This window comes from Bombus affinis, chromosome 17, assembly GCF_024516045.1.
Source record: "Bombus affinis isolate iyBomAffi1 chromosome 17, iyBomAffi1.2, whole genome shotgun sequence".
In the NCBI taxonomy this organism is placed as follows: Eukaryota; Metazoa; Arthropoda; class Insecta; order Hymenoptera; family Apidae; genus Bombus; species Bombus affinis.
In genome coordinates, this window is record NC_066360.1 from 4151694 (window position 1) to 4174162 (window position 22469).

Below are 22469 nucleotides of genomic sequence, written 5' to 3' on the forward strand. Positions count from 1 at the left end.
CAATGTGCCATTGTCGAGGACCTCTGCTTGAATGGGCAAGGACCATCGAGACCGCGTTTCCAGGTGGCGATAATTCTCCTAGATGAAATTAAGCACAGCCTACGCGCCACACGAACGCAACCAGATTTATCTGGATTCATTTCAGGCGAAATCAAAACCAACTGGTTATCGTGATAGCTGCTCGTAATTAACTTCTTGGAAGCAACGTGAAGAAGAGTATTAGGTCGTCCGAAAAGTTCCTTTCGTTCTACAAGAAAATTGCGTGTGATGCATTTTCTTATATTAATAGCATAAACGTTTGATAGGTTAGGTTTCACGTTTCTACAAAGGTGTTGTAAAAGACATGTTTGTGAGAGAAAGACACCTTTGCAAACCAATAAAAAAACACTTGTACGTGTTTACATATAATTTCCAAGTTATTCCAGTTGATTATATGATGATGATGATTATATGATGATCCAGTTGATTATCCACTTGTTATGACGTAAGAGTCGAATACTATTAGGTCGTCCGGAAAGTTTCTTTCGTTCTACGATATGAGAAGACAATAGTTGCACAATTTTGTTCTGTATTATTTTATCGAGTCATGTATGATATATTTCGTTCTATTGCTACAATACGTTGTGCATCTATTATTTCCTCATGAAACGAAAGACACTCTTGGAACAACCTAATAATTTTCGATATAACGTCGTTGTGTACAGGACGTTTCATTTAATATTTCGCTTACTTTCGGCGAGAGAAAAATTGCATTAGGACAATCGTCAAAATTTGATCGGCTCGGAACAGTAAAAATTCTCTTTCAGGTACCATTTCGGCCATTTTTCAACGGCATTAACATTTGTTAAGAATCTCGGCCAAGATTTCGCGATATCTCATTCTGATCATCGGTTTCCATCACTAACCGAACGATGGACAAAAATGAGCTGAGAATTTTGTACGTAATTGTGTACTCGTATTCCTAACGTACCATTCGAACAGCGACAGTTGGATTTTGATACAACGTCAGGAGAAGGTAAACAAGCATATTCGTAGAAATTTGCTGGATATTTTTGCTGAGGCAAACGCAACTCTGAGTTAAGGACAAAAATGACCCGAAACCAGCACTGGGATTAAGACAAGCGAAATATGTATGCCGCGTCTGAATTTTAACTGGAACATGCTACATCTGTAATTATGAGAAAATGGGTTGCCATGATATATTAGCTGCAGTTAGGATATTATTAGCTGCGGAACGTCTTCTTTCCGGACATTTTGAAAATCGCCGAAGAACAGTCGTCCCGCTGCGCTCAAGTTTACCTTTTTTCATGGCAGACAAGAGGTCTCTTTTGTCGGTGAATTGCACTTTGCTTTTTCGTTGGCACGAGCTGTTAAATGGTTCCGGATATCTTCGGAGAAAGCTACTGAATTTGCGTCGGGTCTTGTTATACCCGACAATGGCTGCAATCATCGTGTCTGTGACGCGGATTATGAGCATAAAGTGGGTTCAGAAAGGGAGAGTGCCATTTTGTAACTGAGAACGAGGAATTTGCGAAGAATAAGGATACAGCGTTTACATTCTTCTTCTTCATAAATCTTCTCTCAGGACCTCACTCGAAGATATTTTCAAATCAGAATTGAACAATTTTTAACGTTGATGGAAAATCCATGAAAATACAGTATGCATATATTTAATATGCAAAATATACGAACAAAAATATGAAAGTAGAGTATCCGAATATTTAGAAGATGAGACAAATCTTTTTGTGTACAAAGATACCATTTTTTAGTTCACAAAAATATGAATTTAATGTTTATGCAAATTCATATTTTTTACAAATTAAAAAAAAAGGTATCTCTACATAGACATTTGTTTGTACATATTTGTTCCATATATAATATATATATTTTTTGTAACATTTCATAGAAACTTTGAAAATTACAAATTACAAACTTCAAGTTGTAAATTATTATCTATTTCAACATTTTATTTAGATTGCAGAAACGTTCGATCTTTCATCGTATCTCTGGATTACGAACAATCAATTTGCAAGCTTCTAACATTCGGATAAATAATTTTATTTCATCTCTCTGTTAACTGAAAATTATTTATCAGAAAGCCCCTAAGTAAATAAGATTTTCCAAAAAGCGAACGAATGAGACGAAAATTAGCTGTGTACGGTTGGTTCATCTTCCAAATTGCTCCTGTTCGTTCTTCTATTTCCCATTTATCAATCTCTACGAGCACCTTGTACGAGAGAAGCTTCATCGGGTGTGCGAAAAGTGAAAGGAAAATTGAACGTGGAAAGATGGCGCGTACACGGTGGAACGAAATAGCGTGAAGCCTGGATTATCTGCTACACCCTCGTTGAAGTGCCTGGTGTAGACTTGGAGATTCATCCTGATAAGAATTTCCATGCTGCGGCAAGTATCTCGTTAAAATACAAGCTTTACACCTGTACAGCAGCAGTGGACTACTACAGTGAACTACTACATCTCACTGAGACGAGGAAAATCCTGAAACCTCTAATGGAACTACTTGAACGTAAATCTACAAGCTAGAAAGTTGGTAAATATGGGAACAAATATGAATAAAAATAGACAAATATGTTGGATATTATTATTATACGTTGTAAGTAACTATAAATGTAATTAATTATTATTCCAAGTATTAACTATTTATTTGTTTGTGTTTTAAAAAATCGCAATTCGACGATACATTGTTAGAAAATGCGATAAATTTGTTTGTATTCTGTGAATTTTAATTGATTCTCCAATGCTTCCACTTTATTTCTCATTTTACACCTTTGCAACAGCTGACGCCATTTTCTTAACCTAACTGCAACCTTGTAGATGTTCAGAATTCTGACAAAACTCAGAATTACTAATGTTGAGATAATTACTTCAAGAAAAACTCTACATCTTTATTTATGTATATCCGTGACCTTGACAATGCTGTCACGCAGAAAATAGAATTTAGAGAAACAAAAATATTCTAAATAAGGAGAGGTGTATATTATTGTGCCCTTGAATATAAATTATGTTTTGGGTTACAAGGATTAGGAACAAAGGAACTAATAAGTAGATTTCTATCTATGTTCCTTGTAGCCTTTAGTTAGAGCTATAAGATTAATTTCTTTGATAATGTTCTTTTATTATAAATACATGAACGTGCTCCCTATTTTTCTATTGTATTGTAACACTAAGAGAGCAAGGATTTCCATCAGCATAAACTTATACATTCTACTTATACTTATACCTTTATTTATTTCAATATATTTTTCTATTATAAATTCATTCACTCGTTCTTCTATCAGTCAACCTCAACAACTAATAACAGAATTAACCACCTAGTTTTCTTCTTTCTTTTTCTATATCTATTGAGTTGACAACCTAATACATTACATTTACAGCTGGGTCTGTTGAACCAGCAATATTGTTTCCTCTGCGATTAACAATCTGTTTGCTAAAGGGACCTTTTAATAGATTCCAAGATACTCAAGTAGAGCGAGAGATACGTTGTAACGCAATGGAAATAAACTGGCGCGAAAAAGCAACGAGCCTGATAAGAACGACAACTAATATCAGATGACCACCTATTGTCCAGATTGTATTGATGAGCCACATTTATGTTTAAAGTGTTTTAACACAGTGCACCGTTAGATGCAAGATCTGTTCTCATTTCTTTTTTATTGATGTTCTAATAAAAATGTTTAACTGTTCAATGGGTCGTTCACTTTTTATTTCAAAGTATCTTCTATTTATCGGTTATATTCAAAATGCCCTGACTGTCAATTTTCATACGATCTTTACAATTGTAAGAAATTCAAGCGCTCCGGTCACCAATGACCCACCGTGGCGTCATAGGAGAAATCGTGGCGGATCATATACGACCAACGTGGCAGTTAAAGTGTTAACTTGGGCCACGGCAAACAAGCGCGATTTTGTACGCAGACTACCTTGAGGGAAACGCTGCGAATCGTCCGGTCCTGGCTGGATTTATGATTTCGATTCGGGTTAACCACGGAGATGTATCACGGCGTGGCCTTGGTCGGTCTCTGCTCTGGCCATATCGCTTTTCGTCATGGCCCGCGGTGCGTCTACGGACCACCGACGTCGTCGCAATTAGTAAGTCGGATATCCTTCCCCCTTGTTCTCTCGCTCCTATTCACCTTAACATTGTGCCCTTCTCTCAGTCGTGTTCTAGTTGTCCACGTCCTCTTTTTCTACCTGTGCCTCTTTCTTTCTCCTTATTCGTGGCATCGGTTGCTCGTTTCAGTCCCGTACGCCGTATCTGTTTGTCGAGTAATTTGCCGATGAAGTCGCAGAATAAATACCTTCGATTGTAGAAAAACTTAATCAATTCGTCAGCCATCCGTTTCAGTCTCGTATACCGTACACGTTTGCCGAGAGTAATTTGCCGATGAAGTTGGAGGCTCAACACGTTGTTCCCGTTTGTCGAGTAACTCTCTGACCAAGTTCAAGCGTTCACTTTGACTACTCGAAGATGGTATCCTGCTGGGAGTAGCCATCCACATGTTATTTAGCAATTAGGTTAGGAAAATTTACCAAATGTCCAGCTGGACAAATTGTAAAGTACAAATTAAATAATAATATTGTATATTATATATTTTTTTTGTTATTTAATTTGTACTTTACAATTTATCCAGCTGGACATTCGGTGAATTTTTCTAGCTGTATATCGAATAATTCACTGTACAAGTTCAGGGTTAATGTCAGTAGCCATTAACTCTTTGTATTCAACAATGGCAGTGCCTAGACGATATTGACAATGTGCAAATTATTGTTCGATTTCGTTCATTTCTTAGAAATTTACATCTTCCTCGAATATAAATACTTTCCATTTGAAAAATGAATAATTTTAATCTTAAAAAAAAACAGTCGATTCATCAGTTTCAGTTCTCAACAATGTCTGCAGAATAATCTGCTGACGAAGTGGCAAAATAAATACTTTCGACTTTAAAAAGCTGGGCCGAGTCATCAGTTTGAGTCCACCACTCTGTTTGCAGAATAATTTGCTGCTGAAGTCCCGAAATAAATACCTTTGATTTTAAAAAACTGAATCAATTCATCAATCTTCCTTTTCAGTCTCCACTACGCCGTACCTGTTTGACCATTCATTTTCCCATGAAGTTCAAGGTTCAGTATGCCATGTGTGTTTATAAAGCAATCTGCTGCTGAAGTTCAAGGTTAATATCCGTAGTGTTCAACCATTTGCGCTCCACGCTATCAGTGTCTCAGCGACATTGATAGTGTGCAAATTATTGTTCAATTTTCTCCCAATTTATAAACCTAAATATATTTTTCGAACATAATAATTTCTGTTTAAAAAATAAATAGCTTCGAGTGAAAAAATCACGATCAATTCGTCAATTCGCCATTTTAGCCACCAGTACGCCGTATCTGTTTGCTGAGTATTCTGCTGATGAAGTTCAAGGTTCAGTATGCCGTGTTCCTTCGTTGAGTAATTTGCTGACGAAGTTCAAGGTTCCATATGCCGTATCTGTTCGTCGAGCAATTTACCCATGAAGTTCGAGGTCCGATGTGCCATATATGTTTGGTGAAGTTGAAGGTTAATATCCGCAGCGTGTAAACCTTTAAGCTCCGCTACAGCAGCGCCATGGCGATATTGATAACCTGCAAACTGGTTTCAATTCGTGGACGTTCACGTAAAATAAGTACTGACATTAAAAAAAAAAAAAAAAAAAAACTCAATCGATTGATCGGCGTTTCGATTCGATCTCGTATACCATACAGTGTCTGATAATTTGCTGACGAAGTGCAAGGTTAATATCCGCAGCGTTTAGACCTTTGCGCTCCACTGCAGACAACGCCTCAGCGATATTGATAACGTTCAAATTGGTTTCAATTCATAGACGTTCACACGAAGCAAATACTTCTGCTTTTTAAAAACTCGATCAATTCATCAATCCCGCAGTTCAGTCCGCCGTATCTGCCCGACGAGTAATTCGCTGATAAAGTTCAAGGTTAATATCCGCAACGTTTAACAACGTTTAACTCGACTAGAGCAACGCCTTGGCGAGATTAATAGCGCGCAAATTGCTTTTCTTTCGATTCGTAGACATTTCTATTAAATAAGTACTGGCGATTTCAAAAATACCAATCAATTCGTTGATGTCGATTACGCGTCTGTCGAATAACTGGCTGACGAAGTGCAAGGTTAATAGCAGCGTTTAACCCTTTGCACTCCATTACAGCGGTGTCTAGGCGATGTTAATAGCGCGCAAATCGGTTAGCACATTGGTTTTCTCTCGCTTCATACTGTGGGATCTTTACTACAATTAGTTTATTTACAATAAATGGATTAAACAGATGTTGAGGTTAGGTTAACGATGGTTGTTTAGTGTGAACTAATCATAATAACGTATTATAATTAAGACAACTAGATAGTTAATTTGCAACTCTCGTCACCACGGATCCAACGCTCTCTCTCAGGCGGACCACACACTCTCGACAAAGCAATTCGCACTCCCTGACTTCTCGATTTACACTCTCCGACTTCTCAACTAACACCGACTGTTAATTTGTCTTTGTCCCCTAGCATCTCTTTGTCTTTTGTCTTAGCCCCACCACGCACGTGTTCCGCAACCACTTGTGGCCAAGATCACGCAGGCCTTTTCCATGAAACTGTTGGATTGAAGAACCGACGATATATTGTAGGGCCTGTCGGCACTTCGGCTTTCTCGCGACATTGTTTATAGTTCGCCTAATATCTCTTAGGCCTTTCGTCCACGATAATATTTACAATACTAACTTATGTGAAATAAGTATCTTTGATTCGGAAAATCTGAATCAGTTCATCGGTGTTTTTGTTTCAGTTTTGTATGTTGTACACGTTTTGTAAATAATTTGCTGAACATGTTCAAGGTTAATACGTGCAACGTTTCATCCTTTGTATTTTACTATAGTAGTGTGTGGACGATAATGTGCAAATTATTATTTGCTTCATTTTCGATTCATAGTTATTTATGATTTTCCAAAATAAATATGATACTTTCGGTTTCGAAAAAGTTGCGACGTTTCGTTTTGAGATTACTGTACATGGTATAAGATTATGTTTGTTTGCATGAGGGCAGTGAAATTAGTGCAGTGGTGCATTAAGGAAGTAAATGTTATATCGTGTGCGTAAAACCGCGGTATAATAGCGATTGCGGAAGCGGAAATTGTGTATAGTAATAACGTCCAATTTTCATAGAATAATTTTCAGTGGTAAAAAGAAACAAAGAACACGCTACATCACTTCGTTTTATATTCTGCGTGTCATCGTCATTACGGAACTATCTAACTCTTTTTTCTTTTTTTTTTTTTTTGTTTTTGTAAATAATTCTTCTGTAAAAGCCTTTCACGACGCGGAAGATAATTAAATACCTCGTTTTTCTTCGTACAACGTACGTATTATATATAGAAACATAAATTACTATTCCTATTTATTACTTTCTCTTACATTTTAATTATTTCAAAGTGGTTAAATATATATTGCGAAAGCGCAGGATGTTTAATCTTACAATATACTTGTTAAATGATTTACCACTGACACTGTGTACGCTATAAAGACGTAAAAAGGTACACTAATTACTATACTGTCTTATCTGGTTTAATTTATATAATACACAATAATAATATACCATGGAGGAAAGTTACTCAACCATTAAATTAGTTTTCAAAATGTAACGGATGAAGGTTATAGAACTAAACCTGCTAACATCTCTTCAGTTATTAATGTAATCATTATATTAACATTAAAGAAAATTAATAAATGTTTCGACCGAAGATAAACTACGATTCATTAGCTCTAGTTATTATTTTCTAGTTATTGGGTTGGCAACTAAGTGATTGTGTGTTCCGCAATCACTTAGTTACCATGTAACATTGAAAAATTTCTAGAAACTTTTCATAACTATGTCATGCGTGTTATACAAAAAAAATTTACAAAATTTTACCGCTATAATGCTGATAGATTATATGATAATAAAATATTAATGTTAATAAAATTACCAACGAAGTTTCAGCGAGTTCCGTATAACATCACATACGTATGCGTTACAAATTTTACAGAATAATCGTTCAAATACTTTCCGTGTAAATTAGCTGACGCATCTCCGTCGATAAAATTCGACATCGGAAGCCACCGAGAAGCTCGCACGAACAAGGCCGTAGAGAAAAAACACGCCAGTTAACTGCCGCATGAACCTGTGAAATACGTTCAGCTCCAATTCTCACCACCAGCGTAACCATTTAATTAACGCGTGACTCTGGCTCCGTGTAATCAGCCGATAATTACCAATCGTTGACCGATCACGGTACCGACCGAACCTGCCACGTCGATCGTATCTCTGACACAGGCGCGTATCGAGAGGGGAAACGAGAAAGAGGCAGGAAGAATCCGCCGAGTCAACCAAGATAATGACAATTGCTCGTCCGGAATGGAATTTGTAGAATTGTCGGCCGGCCAACACCGGAAGTCCACGTCTCCATGGCGTTTCGGCGCCACACGGCCAGACAACAACGGCGGGCGTATCGTCGTAGATAATCCATCGACGAGAAGCACCGGTAGCTGTTCGTAGATGCAGATAGCCACAGGTTACGATCTTGTTCGTCCGTCTCTCTTGTTCTCGGCAAGCTGGTCTACACCCGTGATGAAGAGTAACGATTCGCCTCGTTACAATGGTAAAGGACGATCCTCTGTTGGAAGAGCCGCGCCTCCGATCCTTGGCATTAGTCATCTCTGCATTCGTCTTAACGATGATGTTGGACAATACCGGCAGACGGAAAATCGAAGGCTGGTAAAGCGAGGAAGAAGATTATTGTAATTGAAGTTTATGGCAATCGTAGATTCCCAATGTGTTGCTTTATCTATGTAGTACGTAATTCTACAATGTTCCGTTGAATGTGTTGCTTTGTGCATGGCACGTAATTTTACGATGTTTCGTCGGAGGAAATTTGTTAGACATATTCTAGAAATTGATATGCGTTAGCCTATATAGTTATGATGTTTGAAGTGTATTTTTTAAATTGTATTCCTGTACCTATAGTATGTTTCATTGTAGTATTAGTACACATGTATTAGCAGTTTTATAGTATGTTTATAGTTTTACAATGTTTCATTGGACAAACACCTTTATATGTAAGATATATTCTAGGAATTGAAATATGGCTAGTTATAATGTTTATGTAATCGTTCTTTGAATTATTGAAGTGTCCCTTTATGTACAATATGTAGTTTTACAATATTTCGTTGAGAAGATACTGCAGAAATTGATATACCACGTATATCTAGTTATTCCCTTTGAATTATTCTTGAATAATTATAACTCGGTAAGTGATTGTTTGAGACGGAAATTCATTAATAGTATTCATTAATCGTATCAAAAAGATTCAGAGATGCCTTCGTTCAACAAGAAATTAACCTATATTTCTGCTTTCCTCCTCGTACACGTTTTAGTAACAGAGAAAGTGAAGTTGACGATACAGCGTAACATATCATTTGGATTATCTAACTTCGAAACAGTTATCTGACGATAATATAGAAAATTCGGTCGATAAGTAGTTGGAAATTTGTACGTAGACTCGACGAACGATCGAAATCAATAAAATCATTTTCAATCCTACTAAATTTAATTCGTCTAGTTACATTAACTATATGTATCTATTTTGTTTCTTTCTATGGATAATTTGCAGCCTGTAGAGCGTTGGTGCGTTGGTACAACTTTAATCGTTCGCATTTGTGTAGAAACGGCCGTAATAAAGAGTTGAAAAGGCGAGAAGGAGAGGAGAATGTGCAATTCGATTACACGAAAACTGGTGATACTAATGATATGAGTTACTTTTACGCTGCCATAAAGTTCTGGACAATTTTATTCCAGACAGTTATCGATACTTTCTCAAGACTATGTACCGTTACGAATTATATTCCCTATTCGCGATATAAATATATATATATATCTACACGAATTACGTCGCAAGTAAGCTACCAGCGGTAAATGAATATCTTAATGCGATAACTGCAAATTGGCGGCGGTAAAAAAGAGGAGATTAAAGCCTCGTTTGACCGGTAGAAGAGAAGAAAATGAATATATATATTTGAAATGTAAGAATACTTCAGCTACGTTCGTCAATTATTGGTTGATTCGATTAACATGCATACCGCGTATTTTATGCAAACGCGCTAAAAGCGAATGAAATGATATTCATGTTAACGTATGATATATTAAATGATCGTATATTCAGTTTCCGTTTGATAGGTTGACGTACTTAAAATGGCAGAGAAAAATACGCATTATATAGGGTGTCTGCAGAATCACGATACAAGCGGTTGGTTTTTCGACAAAAATTAATCGAAGAAAAAGAATAAGATTTTTTCGTTTCTGAGAGAACTGAGTTTGAAAATCCATCAAGAACTCGTGTATTAACTACTAACTTTCTCAACCACTTCTTTCTGTTTTGTTTCTCTTCGTGTCTGTATTATTAAATATGAACGGTATCGTGATTTGCTATACCTCCTGCACGACATTGATTATTACTTTACTTTATTCTCTGTTTAATTCGAATGATTTCATAAATAAGGTAAATAACAAGGCCAGTACCTTTCTTAAGAATCGCTTCATTAACCAAGAAGCAAATTGTCCATATTTAATAACGTTTAATAATGTCTTGTTTAAGACACGAGCAGAAACACAAGTTCATAATTGGAAACGTGCAGTTAATGCACAGGTTAAAACGAAGCCTCAAACGAAAACACGTTATTCTTTCTTTCTCCACTTATCCTTTCATTTACATTCACCAGCCGACCGCTCGTACTATGATTTCCGATTTCCTCTATATCAAAAGTATATCAGTTACAACAAAGACATTAATAACGTCAACACAGTCAAACGTGCTGCCCGTGTCTCGACAACTTCCAAACTTCTTGAAAACTCTACAGAATCGCCAAAGCTGCGATCAGCAACCAAGTTAACTAATCACAATGTCTATCTCACAGTCATCGATCACGTCAGATTAAGATGTTGCACGGTCGCGTCTGCATTTTCCGGCGAATAATATTCGTCGCTCGTTACTGCTTTACTCATTACCGGTAAAGAGATCACGCGTCGAACGATCTCCTGTCGCGAGCACGGTAGTAGTCGAGCTCAAATTCAGCAAGTTATTGCAACCCGACAGCAACACGGCAGAAGGCGCATAGTATCGGCGATAGCCAGCTGCGGTATCGACGGGAGACCTTATTTTCGATGGTATCTGCGAAATAGAAACAAACGAATGGACGGACGGATGGACGGACGTGTATGCCGCATTCCGTGTTTATTATTTTGCCGGTGGGTGGTCTGGAGAAGTCGAGAGCCGTCTTGGTGGCCGATAGCATCTCTCGTGTCTCTCATGTGCACGCACCGTTGAGCGCGGCCAACGCAGTGAACGAACGTGGCGCACCGAGTCGTCTTGCGTAAGGGAAGTAGTCGACTTCTCTTCTTCCCCCACGCCCATTCCCATTCTCTCATCCCGAGAGTTTCTCCTTCTTCCATGTTTCGCCGGCTGGTTCGGCCTTCTCTTCTCTCTTTTTCCGTCTGGTTACGTCGCTCCTTACTTCATCGGGATCTATCCTTCTCCATGTTACTCTTCGTTCATTTCTTTTCCTTTTTCCTCGTCGTGCGTCGTTGGCGTACGTATTTTTTCGTCGTATTGTCGCTTATTGTTGCCCGATGTGTCCCCCTTCTTTATTTCCCTCGTGTATGACATCGGCGCCTCCTTTTGTCCTTGTCGACGTTTCGACGTTTTCTGCTTTTAAATCGATGGGTTTTTAGTGGCGTTCTTCATGTTAGGAGGCACAGGCGAAAGACCGGATCGTGCGTCGTTTTGCTGGCTTTCTTCTTGCCTACGTTGGTCTTGGTCTTTTTCTTAATTAAATATGTGCGTGCGTGCTTGGTTTTTACGTTGTCGCGATTTTTAAGCTCGCTAATGAAGAGCACGTAAGATAGATAAGAGGTGAGGAGAAAATAAAGTGGCGAAGGAAGGATTCTTTTAATGGAGAAATATTCGGAATATCCGTGGAATCATGAAACGAGTATTTCAGTCATGAAGATAATCCGCATGGCGATTATACGCTACTCTGCTAATTAGTTGTTATGGCGTCAATCTTCAACATGTTTTAATAGATACTTATGAACCGAGAAACGATGATTGTTCGTGTAAAAACTGGACGCCGATCATGGAATATCAATATTCGACGTATGCAAACGCGAAACGAAAAATCTATCTGCTCAGAGATTTTTGCAGGCCACTGCATATTTAAAAGACAGACAAGAATAGTAAAAGTCCTTTAAAAGAATTAACGATGATATTAAACAGCAAGAGAAAAATATTTGTCATTATTACAGTAAAGAGCCATAAAAACAGCTATAAAATACAGTCTTCTGGCATTCATAAAATTCCATCATGGCAATTCAACACATCTAATTAAAGTCAATTTTGGCCGAGAAAAATTCTTACTTTTTACGCTACTGTTCCAGAACAGTAACGTTTCATCGTAGATGAAAGCACACAGTAGGAAGCCTGTAGAGATGCAACCCGAACTGCAGCGGTGCACATCGCGGAAAATAGATCTACAGGGGACTGCGGTGCGCCAGTCGTGCGCTCTGTTTCATCCTGGTTGCGCGACTATCTCGCTCTCGCACTCATTAAGTCGATGCAGCGTCGGCAAAGATCAAAGCTCGTCTTCTACGGAGGACCGCTTAATACTGGGTGGCGAGTTAAGAGTGTCGTAAAAATTATTAACGGTCCCTCCGCACGCTGTGCCTTATCGCCAGATCGGCAACTGCAGTAGGATGTATGTATTCGTCGAAACCGCCACCATAATATGCAATGACATTTCCACTCCTTTTTCGTTCTGCTTCGTGCCCTTAATTCGTATCCGAGACTTCGTACTCGCGAAATTTATTCCCTCGTCGATCAACTAATTTCTCTTTCATTGAAGATTTATGAATGTATCGGAGGTTCGTCGTGTGGAACTTTCGAAACAGCGAGAAACAACCAAGCAATAACCGATCTTTGGTTAAACGTCTATAAATTAAAACGAAAGAAAAGCAACTAGAGGTAGGATTTAATTAATGTCCTACGATATATTAATTTACGATTATCGATGCTCGGAAAGAAGTTAATGGTGGATCGTTTAAAAGCTTGTGAAGGTTTCCGTACAAAAGCCTGATAAACACAGCGGTAATTTCGCAACGCGAGAACAGGTCGACCACCCGTTTTATTTCTACGTGGCGTCGCGTCGCTTGTATCACGCTCGGATATTATGTTACTGTTACGCAAACAACGAACGTCGGTGCTCCTTTGCACCGCTTTCTGGCTAACACGAACTGATACTTGCCATTTGATTTTTCATTTCAATATCATCCGAAACTAATATTTCCTAATCGATAAGCGCCAACTCTCTCGCCGTTGACATTAATGCGAAGTCTTTATAGCGTTGTTGTATCAATCTCCTGTTGGAAGGTTCGAGACAGTCAACGAAAACTGCCACAAGGTCTCTGGAATCGGAGAAGAAAATAAAAAAGCAACGACCGTCCGTATCAGAATCGAAAATTGTCTCGTATTTGGTGGAACAGGGTGTCGGGCTCGGCATCGCGGTGGGTGGTCTCGTATTTATACATTACCTTTTTCGATCTGCCAGTTTGTTTCGCTCTCTCCTTCTCCCTCTTATTTAATTTTCTCCGTTTGCTGCCTCTCTTTCGCTCTCGCTGCTCTCCTTTTCTGTCCTTCTTTTCACACTGACTCCTCAATACACACGAGCCCCGTACACGTGTGTAGGAATGTCGAGCGCGTGTGAGACTGTCCAATGAACGTTGAGGCGTGCAACACGCGCGTGCAAGCAACAGGCGTGCACGCACACATGCAAAGCCAGGCACGGGAGTGGTGTACGACGCCTAATGAAGTCGCATCGTTATGCAGATATTATGAAGACAGGTTAATAAGTTAATCGTCCGGTGTAACGTTCTTCCCCGTGGCTTAATGAACGCATTCAAAACAGTTGCCCTCTTCTCTTCTCTACCTGGCATATTCGCCTTATTGTTAGTTTTCTACGTGACTTACCGTCCTTGAAAATGTATCGGAGAATTTGGCACACAAGCGTTTGGTTATAGTACATAGATAGTATGCATATACACAAGTACATAAGTATCGAAGATATAATAAAAGTTTAAAGACGTTGGTCATAATTTATAAATCAATACGCGACAAAATGTAATGGACGAAATTATTAAAATCGTACGTATCGTTCGCAAAAAACGTTTGATTCGATTACACGTGCAGCAGATAACAATAATAATAAGGGAGGACGCAGTCGAACCCTATAGTTGCGGCCGCCAATCAAATCATAACCAGTGGCAGGGGAGACGCGTATAATCAATTATGTAGATTCGCTTCAGTGGCGGTGGTGAAGAGACGGTGGCCGGTGAAGCAGTAAACTGCTGTATTTCCGGTCCCGATTAATATTGCCGAGAGCAGCAACGATTCCGATCTCCAGAGGCCCGTAAGGGAGTCGTGTTTACGTTCGAGTACATCGGTGGCCCTCTTCCGCTCGTCTTCAACTCTCCACCGCACGTCGGCCGCGTTCACTGCGCTTCATGAATCGCTCGGACCTTCTCTACTAACACAGAATGCGACAAGCGTATACAAAAGTCCTCAAGACCGTGTGGAAGCAATGACAAGGAAAGAGTAATCGAGAGAGGAGTCGGAGAAGAAAGAAGGAGATGCTGCGGCGATCTGTAAGCGGCGTTGTGTGTCTCGTGTGTGTCACGTAGTCACTGCCATGTGTGGGTAATGTTTTTGCTCGAGGGGAAATGGTACCGCGTGTGTGGTCCTGCGTCGAGCCCCCTGCACCCCTTCTGATGGCACATCGCCGTATCCTAGCAACGTAGAACGCCACGCCGATTCAACCAATAGCGAACGAGTTCCGATCACTTCGGCCAAACTCGGCTTATTTCGGCTCCGACGTCATCGGTACCTGCAGTGACGTATCGCTCTACCGCGAAAATTGGGATATACGATAAGCCTCTCACGATGAATCGTAATTTGTTTAAAGTTTTTCGCCTTATTCATTCATGATAGTATAAATGAAACGTACATGATGTAAAAGGTATTGATACGTACTTTGATTAGAAAACAAAATTGGTATAGGATTTTGTGTCAGGATATACGGTGAGAAGATAATTTACAAATGTTACACTTAACAGAAATACGAGCAACTTGTGTGATTACATAGAGGTATTAAATATGGAATTGTTGAAGTTGTTTCAAGGTCTATAAATAATGATATAGGTAAGCGTGTATATAAAACGTTATATCGCTATTGTCACGTCGATTACAGATGGAAATTGTCTTCGTAATTTGTATTATCCGGCACTGTACCTTTTGAAATCGTTATTATAAAAAAATGCAGAATCATAAATTTGGTCGACGAGACCCAAAATTCATTGAAGCGTGCGCGTCGAATTACGGTCCTGAATGTTTGTGCAGCTCCGATCTCGGCGAGTGGCGCTGTTGGAGGGGGGCCGTCAACTATGGCCGGCGCTGAAGGCAGGCCACGAAAGAAATGTGGCACCGCATTTCGCTTAGTACGGACTTAGACTGCTCTAAGTGGCGGTCGTGTACGCCGGTGTCCGACCACGACGACGTCGACGTCGTCGTTTTAGAACGCGTGACAGAGAGATAGCTAGACTTTAACGAGAGTTTCCAGCTGCCGTTGCTGAACTGTGGAACACTCTCGTACTCTCACGTCGCCTACGCCTCCTTGCGTAAACCGGATGCTCGTCACTGCCGCGTTTATACGAATTCGGTAGCCGCGGCGAATTTCCTCGAGCGTAGTGTGCATATTCGAACGAGATCTAACTGTGTCAAGTGACAACGATTGTGACAGTGACACCGAAGTGCGCGTGACTGCGTGCCATGCCAGTATTGTGCCGATAGAAAAGACACGGTGAATCGAATTGATCGTTAAACGTCGAGGCGTACGCGTTTATTTTGCTTCTATGACACAGTAAGAGGCACGTGTGGTGCTGGAGCGTGACTGTTTCCCGCGAAAACGTGTAGTACGATCGGGCAACACTCTTGCCCCGGTTGTCGCGTGATATTTCAAAACAAGCAAACTCGCGTGTGCGCCCTCGTGCTTGTCGGCGGTACTGTGAATCCCGCGAGAGGGAGATACAGAAGAGAGAGGGAGTACGAGGATCCCGCATGCAAGTAGAAAAAGCGAAACACGGGGATAGAGAAAGAGACAGAACGACGAGACGAATTGGTGAAGAGAGAGCAGTCACGTATTTACTCTTCTACGGTGGTACGAAGCTAACCTAAAAACCGATACTCGGTCCGTTTTGTGCGTATACCATCGATGGGCATGATACATCTGCGCATGCGCAGAAGAAATTGTGTGTACCTCGTGCGCGAATTTCGATTATCGTGCCCGTCGCATGTGTACGGTGTCGACGAATTGCGCGGTAAACAAGAAACACCGACTGAACGTGTGCTGTGACAAGTGTTTCTGGAAAGGTTCGTGCGAGAATTACGTGCAACCGCGGTTTCTAACGAGTGTGCAGAGTGGAATCGTTCCCTTTTCTTCCTTTCTCCATTTCTCTTTCGTGTTCGTGCCTTGTTCGTGTTTCATAAAACGTCTCGTGTCGCGTTCGGTAACGTTACAATATACGTGTAAGTCGAGAGAGGAGGAGAACCGACGAAAAATCTGCCGGAAAGAAAAACGTCACATTGGAGGGGATTAAGATTAAAAATAATCATACTGTGGATTGTGCCGGGGCGAATGTATGACGGATCATGGTTTCTGCGTCCGGCCCTACAGGGATCCTAGCGGGACGCCCTTCTGGTTCTCAGTGCCTTCAAGGTTCGCAATCGTCGCAGAATGGATGTACCACGAAAAATCACAGCGAGAAGAATGCCAAGACCGTGGAGAACGCGAAACTACGACACGAGTCGGATCTTTATATCAGGCCAAGCTGGACCGACGCGGCGATAGCGTTAGATCAGCTCGAAAAGGTAAGTTATCTTTTTGCCAACAACTTTTCTCTAGTTACTATTGCGTGATGATAATTTTCATATTCAAGGCGATATCGCGAGATAAAAGCAACTGTCACGCGTAATAAAAATTAGAAGAAAAATACAGTAACGTTATAGGACATTATTAGCGATTGGAAAAACGAGATATTTCTCTACTCGAGGTAGTTCTCTGCTCAAAGTAATATTCGTCCATTCCACCTACGTTTTTTTCGTTTGTTTTCTTACTCCCTGAAATGCTTTTCAAGCGCTCTATTATGTATTCCCTCCCTATGACTTCCACGTCGTTAAAATAGAAACGTAAAATCTCGCCGGCTATAGCTACCTTTCGTTGTTTTTGTAGTGGAAAACTGTTTCTTATAGCCGACAACACGCTATGAAAAGAAATTCTTGCGTTTCAGAGTAAACCACGTATCGCAGAGAAACCATACCGTGTTATACTACGTACCATGCTATTAATCAAATACTAATCATTATCAGGATATCTCACATTGCCAATGATATAACGATATTATCAGTAATCATTGCCAGTAACCTCGAGAGAAACGATAGATTTCTCTTTAGGGAAAAGATAGATGCGTGTAGGTTATCGTATAATCTGCGGACCGGCGTAAAAAGAAGAGAATAAGCGGAGAGAGTAGTAAGTCTCGCGCACAGGCCCGACGGTTCTTAGGTCGACGTTCGAGTAGCGAGTGCTTTTCCTATCGTGAGCCATCTGATCGATGAGATACACGTTCTCTGCGGGTTATGCGGGCATCGGTGTCTCCGCGGAGGCTGCTTACGCTAACTAGACACAGATAATACGCCACTCGTTTCGACCACCTCTAAGACGCGATAACAGCGAGATTTCTATCGGCTATTTCACGATACCTGTGATTAACGATACGCAGTTCGCGTGTTCTATACATCGAAAATTCCCCTCGGATTATATCGCTAATCGATTCTTCGTGTTCTACTCTAATGACGATCTTTAACCCTTTGAGTGCTGAATACTCGCGGCCTATGCCGTCCGTACGGACGGCGCGCGTCTGGCGCTGACGATCGCTGTGGACGGAATACTTTTTCGTTAGACTGAACTCTGTTGATTGACTATTCAAAGCGCAAATCGTAATAAGTTATAGCAATTCTTTTGCACGAGATTAAACGATTCAAGAGCGTTATTTTTTTAGTTATTTTAAATTGTTTATTATAAACATTGAAATTTACAGTTAACTAGAATTTGGGTAATAAACTAGAAAACAATAAGCTAGAAAACTAAATTTAGTAAATATTAACACAAGTTAATAATTTAGTTGTGTGTGAAAAATTCAGTGCTTGAGAAAACTAAAAAAGCCAGATGTAGAGTTTTCTTACAAGTGGTGACCACTTTAACAATAACACTATTGGCATTTGTTTACTGCCGTAAGGAATGCATTTATATTTATTTCACACAAACGTAATAGTATTACTTCTGCGTAGGTGTTCGGAAAAATTGAAAAACCCATACATGCGTGCTTAGTCCATGCCGGGCACTTACAGAAAACGCATATATATGTCCTCAGTCCACACCGATAGCTTTCGCCAGACACCTATATGCGCCCACAGCACTCAAAGGGTTAATTCGAGAATAAAAAGAAGCGTAATCGCGTTAAGAGTAATTGGACAAACAAATAAAGGAATACTTTGGATTTTACTTTTGCAAACATGCGAAGGAATTTGGGGAATTTAAATAGGACAATCTTATGGTATCGTTTGTCGTTTCCTAATCTTAGTATAAAGTATAATATTTGTCGTTATTTGCCTGCATTAACGTAAAGATACTTCGACTTATAGATAGAGAAGAAAAGATTGCTTTATAGTTTATTGCCTTTGTATTTATACAATTATACTTTAGCATTTATACAAATTTACGAACTCTCGTTAAACGTTTCGCACGTAAATCGACCAGATCGCCTGGCAGACGTATTAAGATTGTTGCCAACATAGAAAGTTACTAAAGTAGGACAATGTCACTAGAACGTATATTATCGCGAGTTGTCGCGTCTATCGTCTCGATTCGCTTCTCTAGGGCTACTTGGCCGTCCGCTTATCTGAAGAGTAGCCAGTGCGAACGCGTTGTTCGTTTCCGCATAAAGATATGAGACGCGTGGAAGGGAGCGGAGCGATGTAGCGACCGATGTTATCGTCCGAGCAAAGAGTTTATTTTATCCGGAAGAGTTTATCTAGAACAATGGTCCGTGGCCACACGATGTTTCGTTGCACGTACCATAGGAGCCTACCCTTTCCACGAACGGCTGCTCTCTAAATTCTCCGCCAGCTAGCTGTAAACTTTCACACACGCGGGTGGTCTGCAGACGTGTTTTCCAAGGTGAGACCTTAGCGGTGGATGACGAAAGAAAGACATAAGAAAGGTTGTGAAGTAGATCGACGAAGGATCGACTTCCTGTCGAAAGAATACGCATCCCCCTTGTTTTCCAACGACACGAACCTCTGGGTTCCCTTAAAGAGGGAAAGAAAAAAAAAAAAGAAAAAAGAAATCCCTCCTCGGACGATCTCCGGAGTGATCTTGCGACACCGAGATCGCTCCTCGAGATCTTTCCATCTCGAACGTTAGACAGAATGTGCGCGGCACGTGAACCAGGCCCTATCACCTTTCGAAACACAGAACTCTAGAGCGGTCTTTCGACGATAGGTCCTTCCTTCGGTTTTTCTAAGAAGCTTAAAACGCACCCCCTGGTAGTAGCTGGTCGAACTTCGAACACATTCTGTCACTCGTTCCACGTTTCAGCTCGCTGTCTCCTTGTCTAGCCTTCTCGTAATCTCCGCTTTCATCTGACAGATGGACCGAATGCAACGACTGAGAAATACCGTTGGGACGCTACTGGTAAATATATTAACGAAAGTAGCTGGTTGGACAGAGTAATTCATTTAGATGAGGGAGATAGCGTATGTCAGGGAAACGACACAGGTTCGTGTACAAGGTAGCCACGTTAAGGGAATAATTTGAATCAAAGTCATTTTACCGTGGAACAGGTGTGGAATGTTCTTTAAACGAGTTTCTTTCTCGATAGCACAACGATTAGACTAATTTTAATGAAACATCGAAGGGGACTATTTCTTTCGAAGAACTATAAGATTCTATTTATGATAAAGGAAAATTAATCGGATAAATGGTGTCGAGATTAAAAGCGAGTTTATTCTCGTTGTTTCTCTAACGAATATATTGGCTTGACAACTAAGTGACTGCGGCTTTTGTCATTAGGTGGTAATGACGAAAGCCGCAATCACTTAGTTGCCAAGCCAATATATATTGATTTTACTCTTTCGCTCTTGGTACATTGATTTTCCGTTTTTGTTTCATGAAGCTTAGACAAAGTATTTGTGTCGGAATTCTAGGAAGAACGCAATGCACAAATAGAATTACAAATACACGTGATAAAGGTAACGTTTACGTATTTGGCAATTCGTTCGAGGAATATTCCAGTTGTATTTACGTAAGCGTATTTATTCCGCGTAGTGTGGCGTGCAATAACGAAAACTGAACTTTGCAAATGAAGCACAGTGTCGCTGTAATCTGAAGCGAAATAAGCATTTGGAAGATAAGATTATCGTTGCCTATATCAAACGCCTATACAAATACATTTAATATTGTAACACTGTCTGCTTTGTAAACCGTCTTCTTTTGTTATGGTTTTATTCTCGTATCACTGTTGCACTATTTCTTTTTTTTTTTTTTTTTTCTTTAAGTTAAGAAATCTTTTTATATTTAAGCTCAAGTACAATTAAAATTTTCATTTAGCCCTATAGTTTGTTGCTGAGAAGCAGCAGCTTCTCATTAAAAATTAAAAATCAAAATTTACTTTACTCTTGTGAATAGATAAATACAATTGCGGTAGTTGATAGACCAAAATAATATACTTATTTCTTGATAATCTCATTTTCTAGTAATTATCAAAATTATTATCTATCCAAGGATAATGCTGAGACGTTTGTCGAAAGATTTCTTACTTTCTCTGAAGCATGTATAATCAAGTATTATCATTCGCGATAATAATTTTCGATACAACGTAATCTGGAAACAAATTATGTATCTCTGAACAACTCGTTTCTTTATGTAAATGCAGTGGAACGAAGAACGTACATGAATCGCTGGCACTCATTTCATTGAAGAAACGAGTTCTATCGAATCGCCATATAGACGGTGAGATTATCTGGAACTATCGTAAAGTAAGAAACACCTCTTCTATTTTCACGTTTCTTCCGAGGATTCCAATTAACAATTTCTTCTGCTTTCCGTTGGGAACTAGTTTCTTCAACAGCTCCCACATATTCACGATAACTTAATGAACTTAAAAAGAAAAAGAAAAAGGCTTATTTCACCATGGTGTTTTTCTCTATCGTTTGTCACTTCTCCCTTATACCTCTCTCTTTCGATGGATCTATCAAAAGCTGCTATTTTCTTCTATTTTAATATTCCATTGGTGGATTGACTTCAAAGATTGTCGAACTTTATGAGTTATACGTCTGCTATGTTTTATGATCTCTGTTTAAGATCTTGTTGTGAATGACGGTTTGATATCTTTTCTATGTATATATAGAATTATTATATAACCTAGTTATATATATAATTTTATATATGTGTAGTATCGCAGACGAGGGGCCTGGGGGGGCGAATTATAAACACAAATATCGACATAGACACAAACATAGATACAAATATAAACATAGACATGAACATAAACATAAACATAGACATAAACATAAACATAAACATTGGCAGAAACATAAACATGTACACAAACATAAATATAAACATAGATGTAAACATAAACATAGACATAAACATAAACATAAACATTGGCAGAAACATAAACATGTACACAAACATAAACATAAACATAGATATAGACACAAACATAAACATAAATACAGATATAAACATAGTCACAAACATAAACATAGACATAAACATTGATATAGACACAAACATAAACATAAACATAGATATAAACATTGATATAGACACAAACATAAATATAAACATAGACATAAACATAGATATAGACACAAACATAAACTTAAATACAGATATAAACATAGTCACAAACATAAACATAGACATAAACATTGATATAGACACAAACATAAACATAAACATAGATATAAACATTGATATAGACACAAACATAAATATAAACATAGACATAAACATAGATATAGACACAAACATAAACTTAAATACAGATATAAACATAGTCACAAACATAAACATAGACATAAACATTGATATAGACACAAACATAAACATAAACATAGATATAAACATTGATATAGACACAAACATAAATATAAACATAGACATAAACATAGATATAGACACAAACATAAATATAAACATAGACATAAACATAGATATA

The 22469-nt window shown here is 39.1% G+C and overlaps 1 protein-coding gene and 1 long non-coding RNA gene across 5 annotated transcripts in view; one reads left to right on the plus strand and one right to left on the minus strand.

The window, feature by feature from the left end:
• Nucleotides 1-12309, minus strand: part of LOC126926053 (uncharacterized) — a 149845-nt gene extending 137536 nt beyond the window's left edge. Inside the window, exons 1-3 of one of the 4 annotated variants that reach the window (XR_007714230.1) lie at nucleotides 10605-12309; nucleotides 5756-8801; nucleotides 3082-5644 (exon numbers count right to left, since the gene is read on the minus strand). This is a non-coding gene — a long non-coding RNA (uncharacterized LOC126926053). Of the gene's footprint in view, nucleotides 1-3081; nucleotides 8802-10604 lie in introns of those variants that run through there. The other 3 variants (XR_007714232.1, XR_007714231.1, XR_007714229.1) reach the window with 3 other exon arrangements.
• A 403-nt stretch (nucleotides 12310-12712) lies between these two features.
• Nucleotides 12713-22469, plus strand: part of LOC126926023 (protein patched) — a 92670-nt gene continuing 82913 nt past the window's right edge. The window contains exon 1 of the mRNA XM_050742110.1: nucleotides 12713-17055. Coding sequence (XP_050598067.1) covers nucleotides 16837-17055 — 219 coding nt within the window. The 5' untranslated portion in view covers nucleotides 12713-16836. The remainder of the gene's footprint in view (nucleotides 17056-22469) is intronic.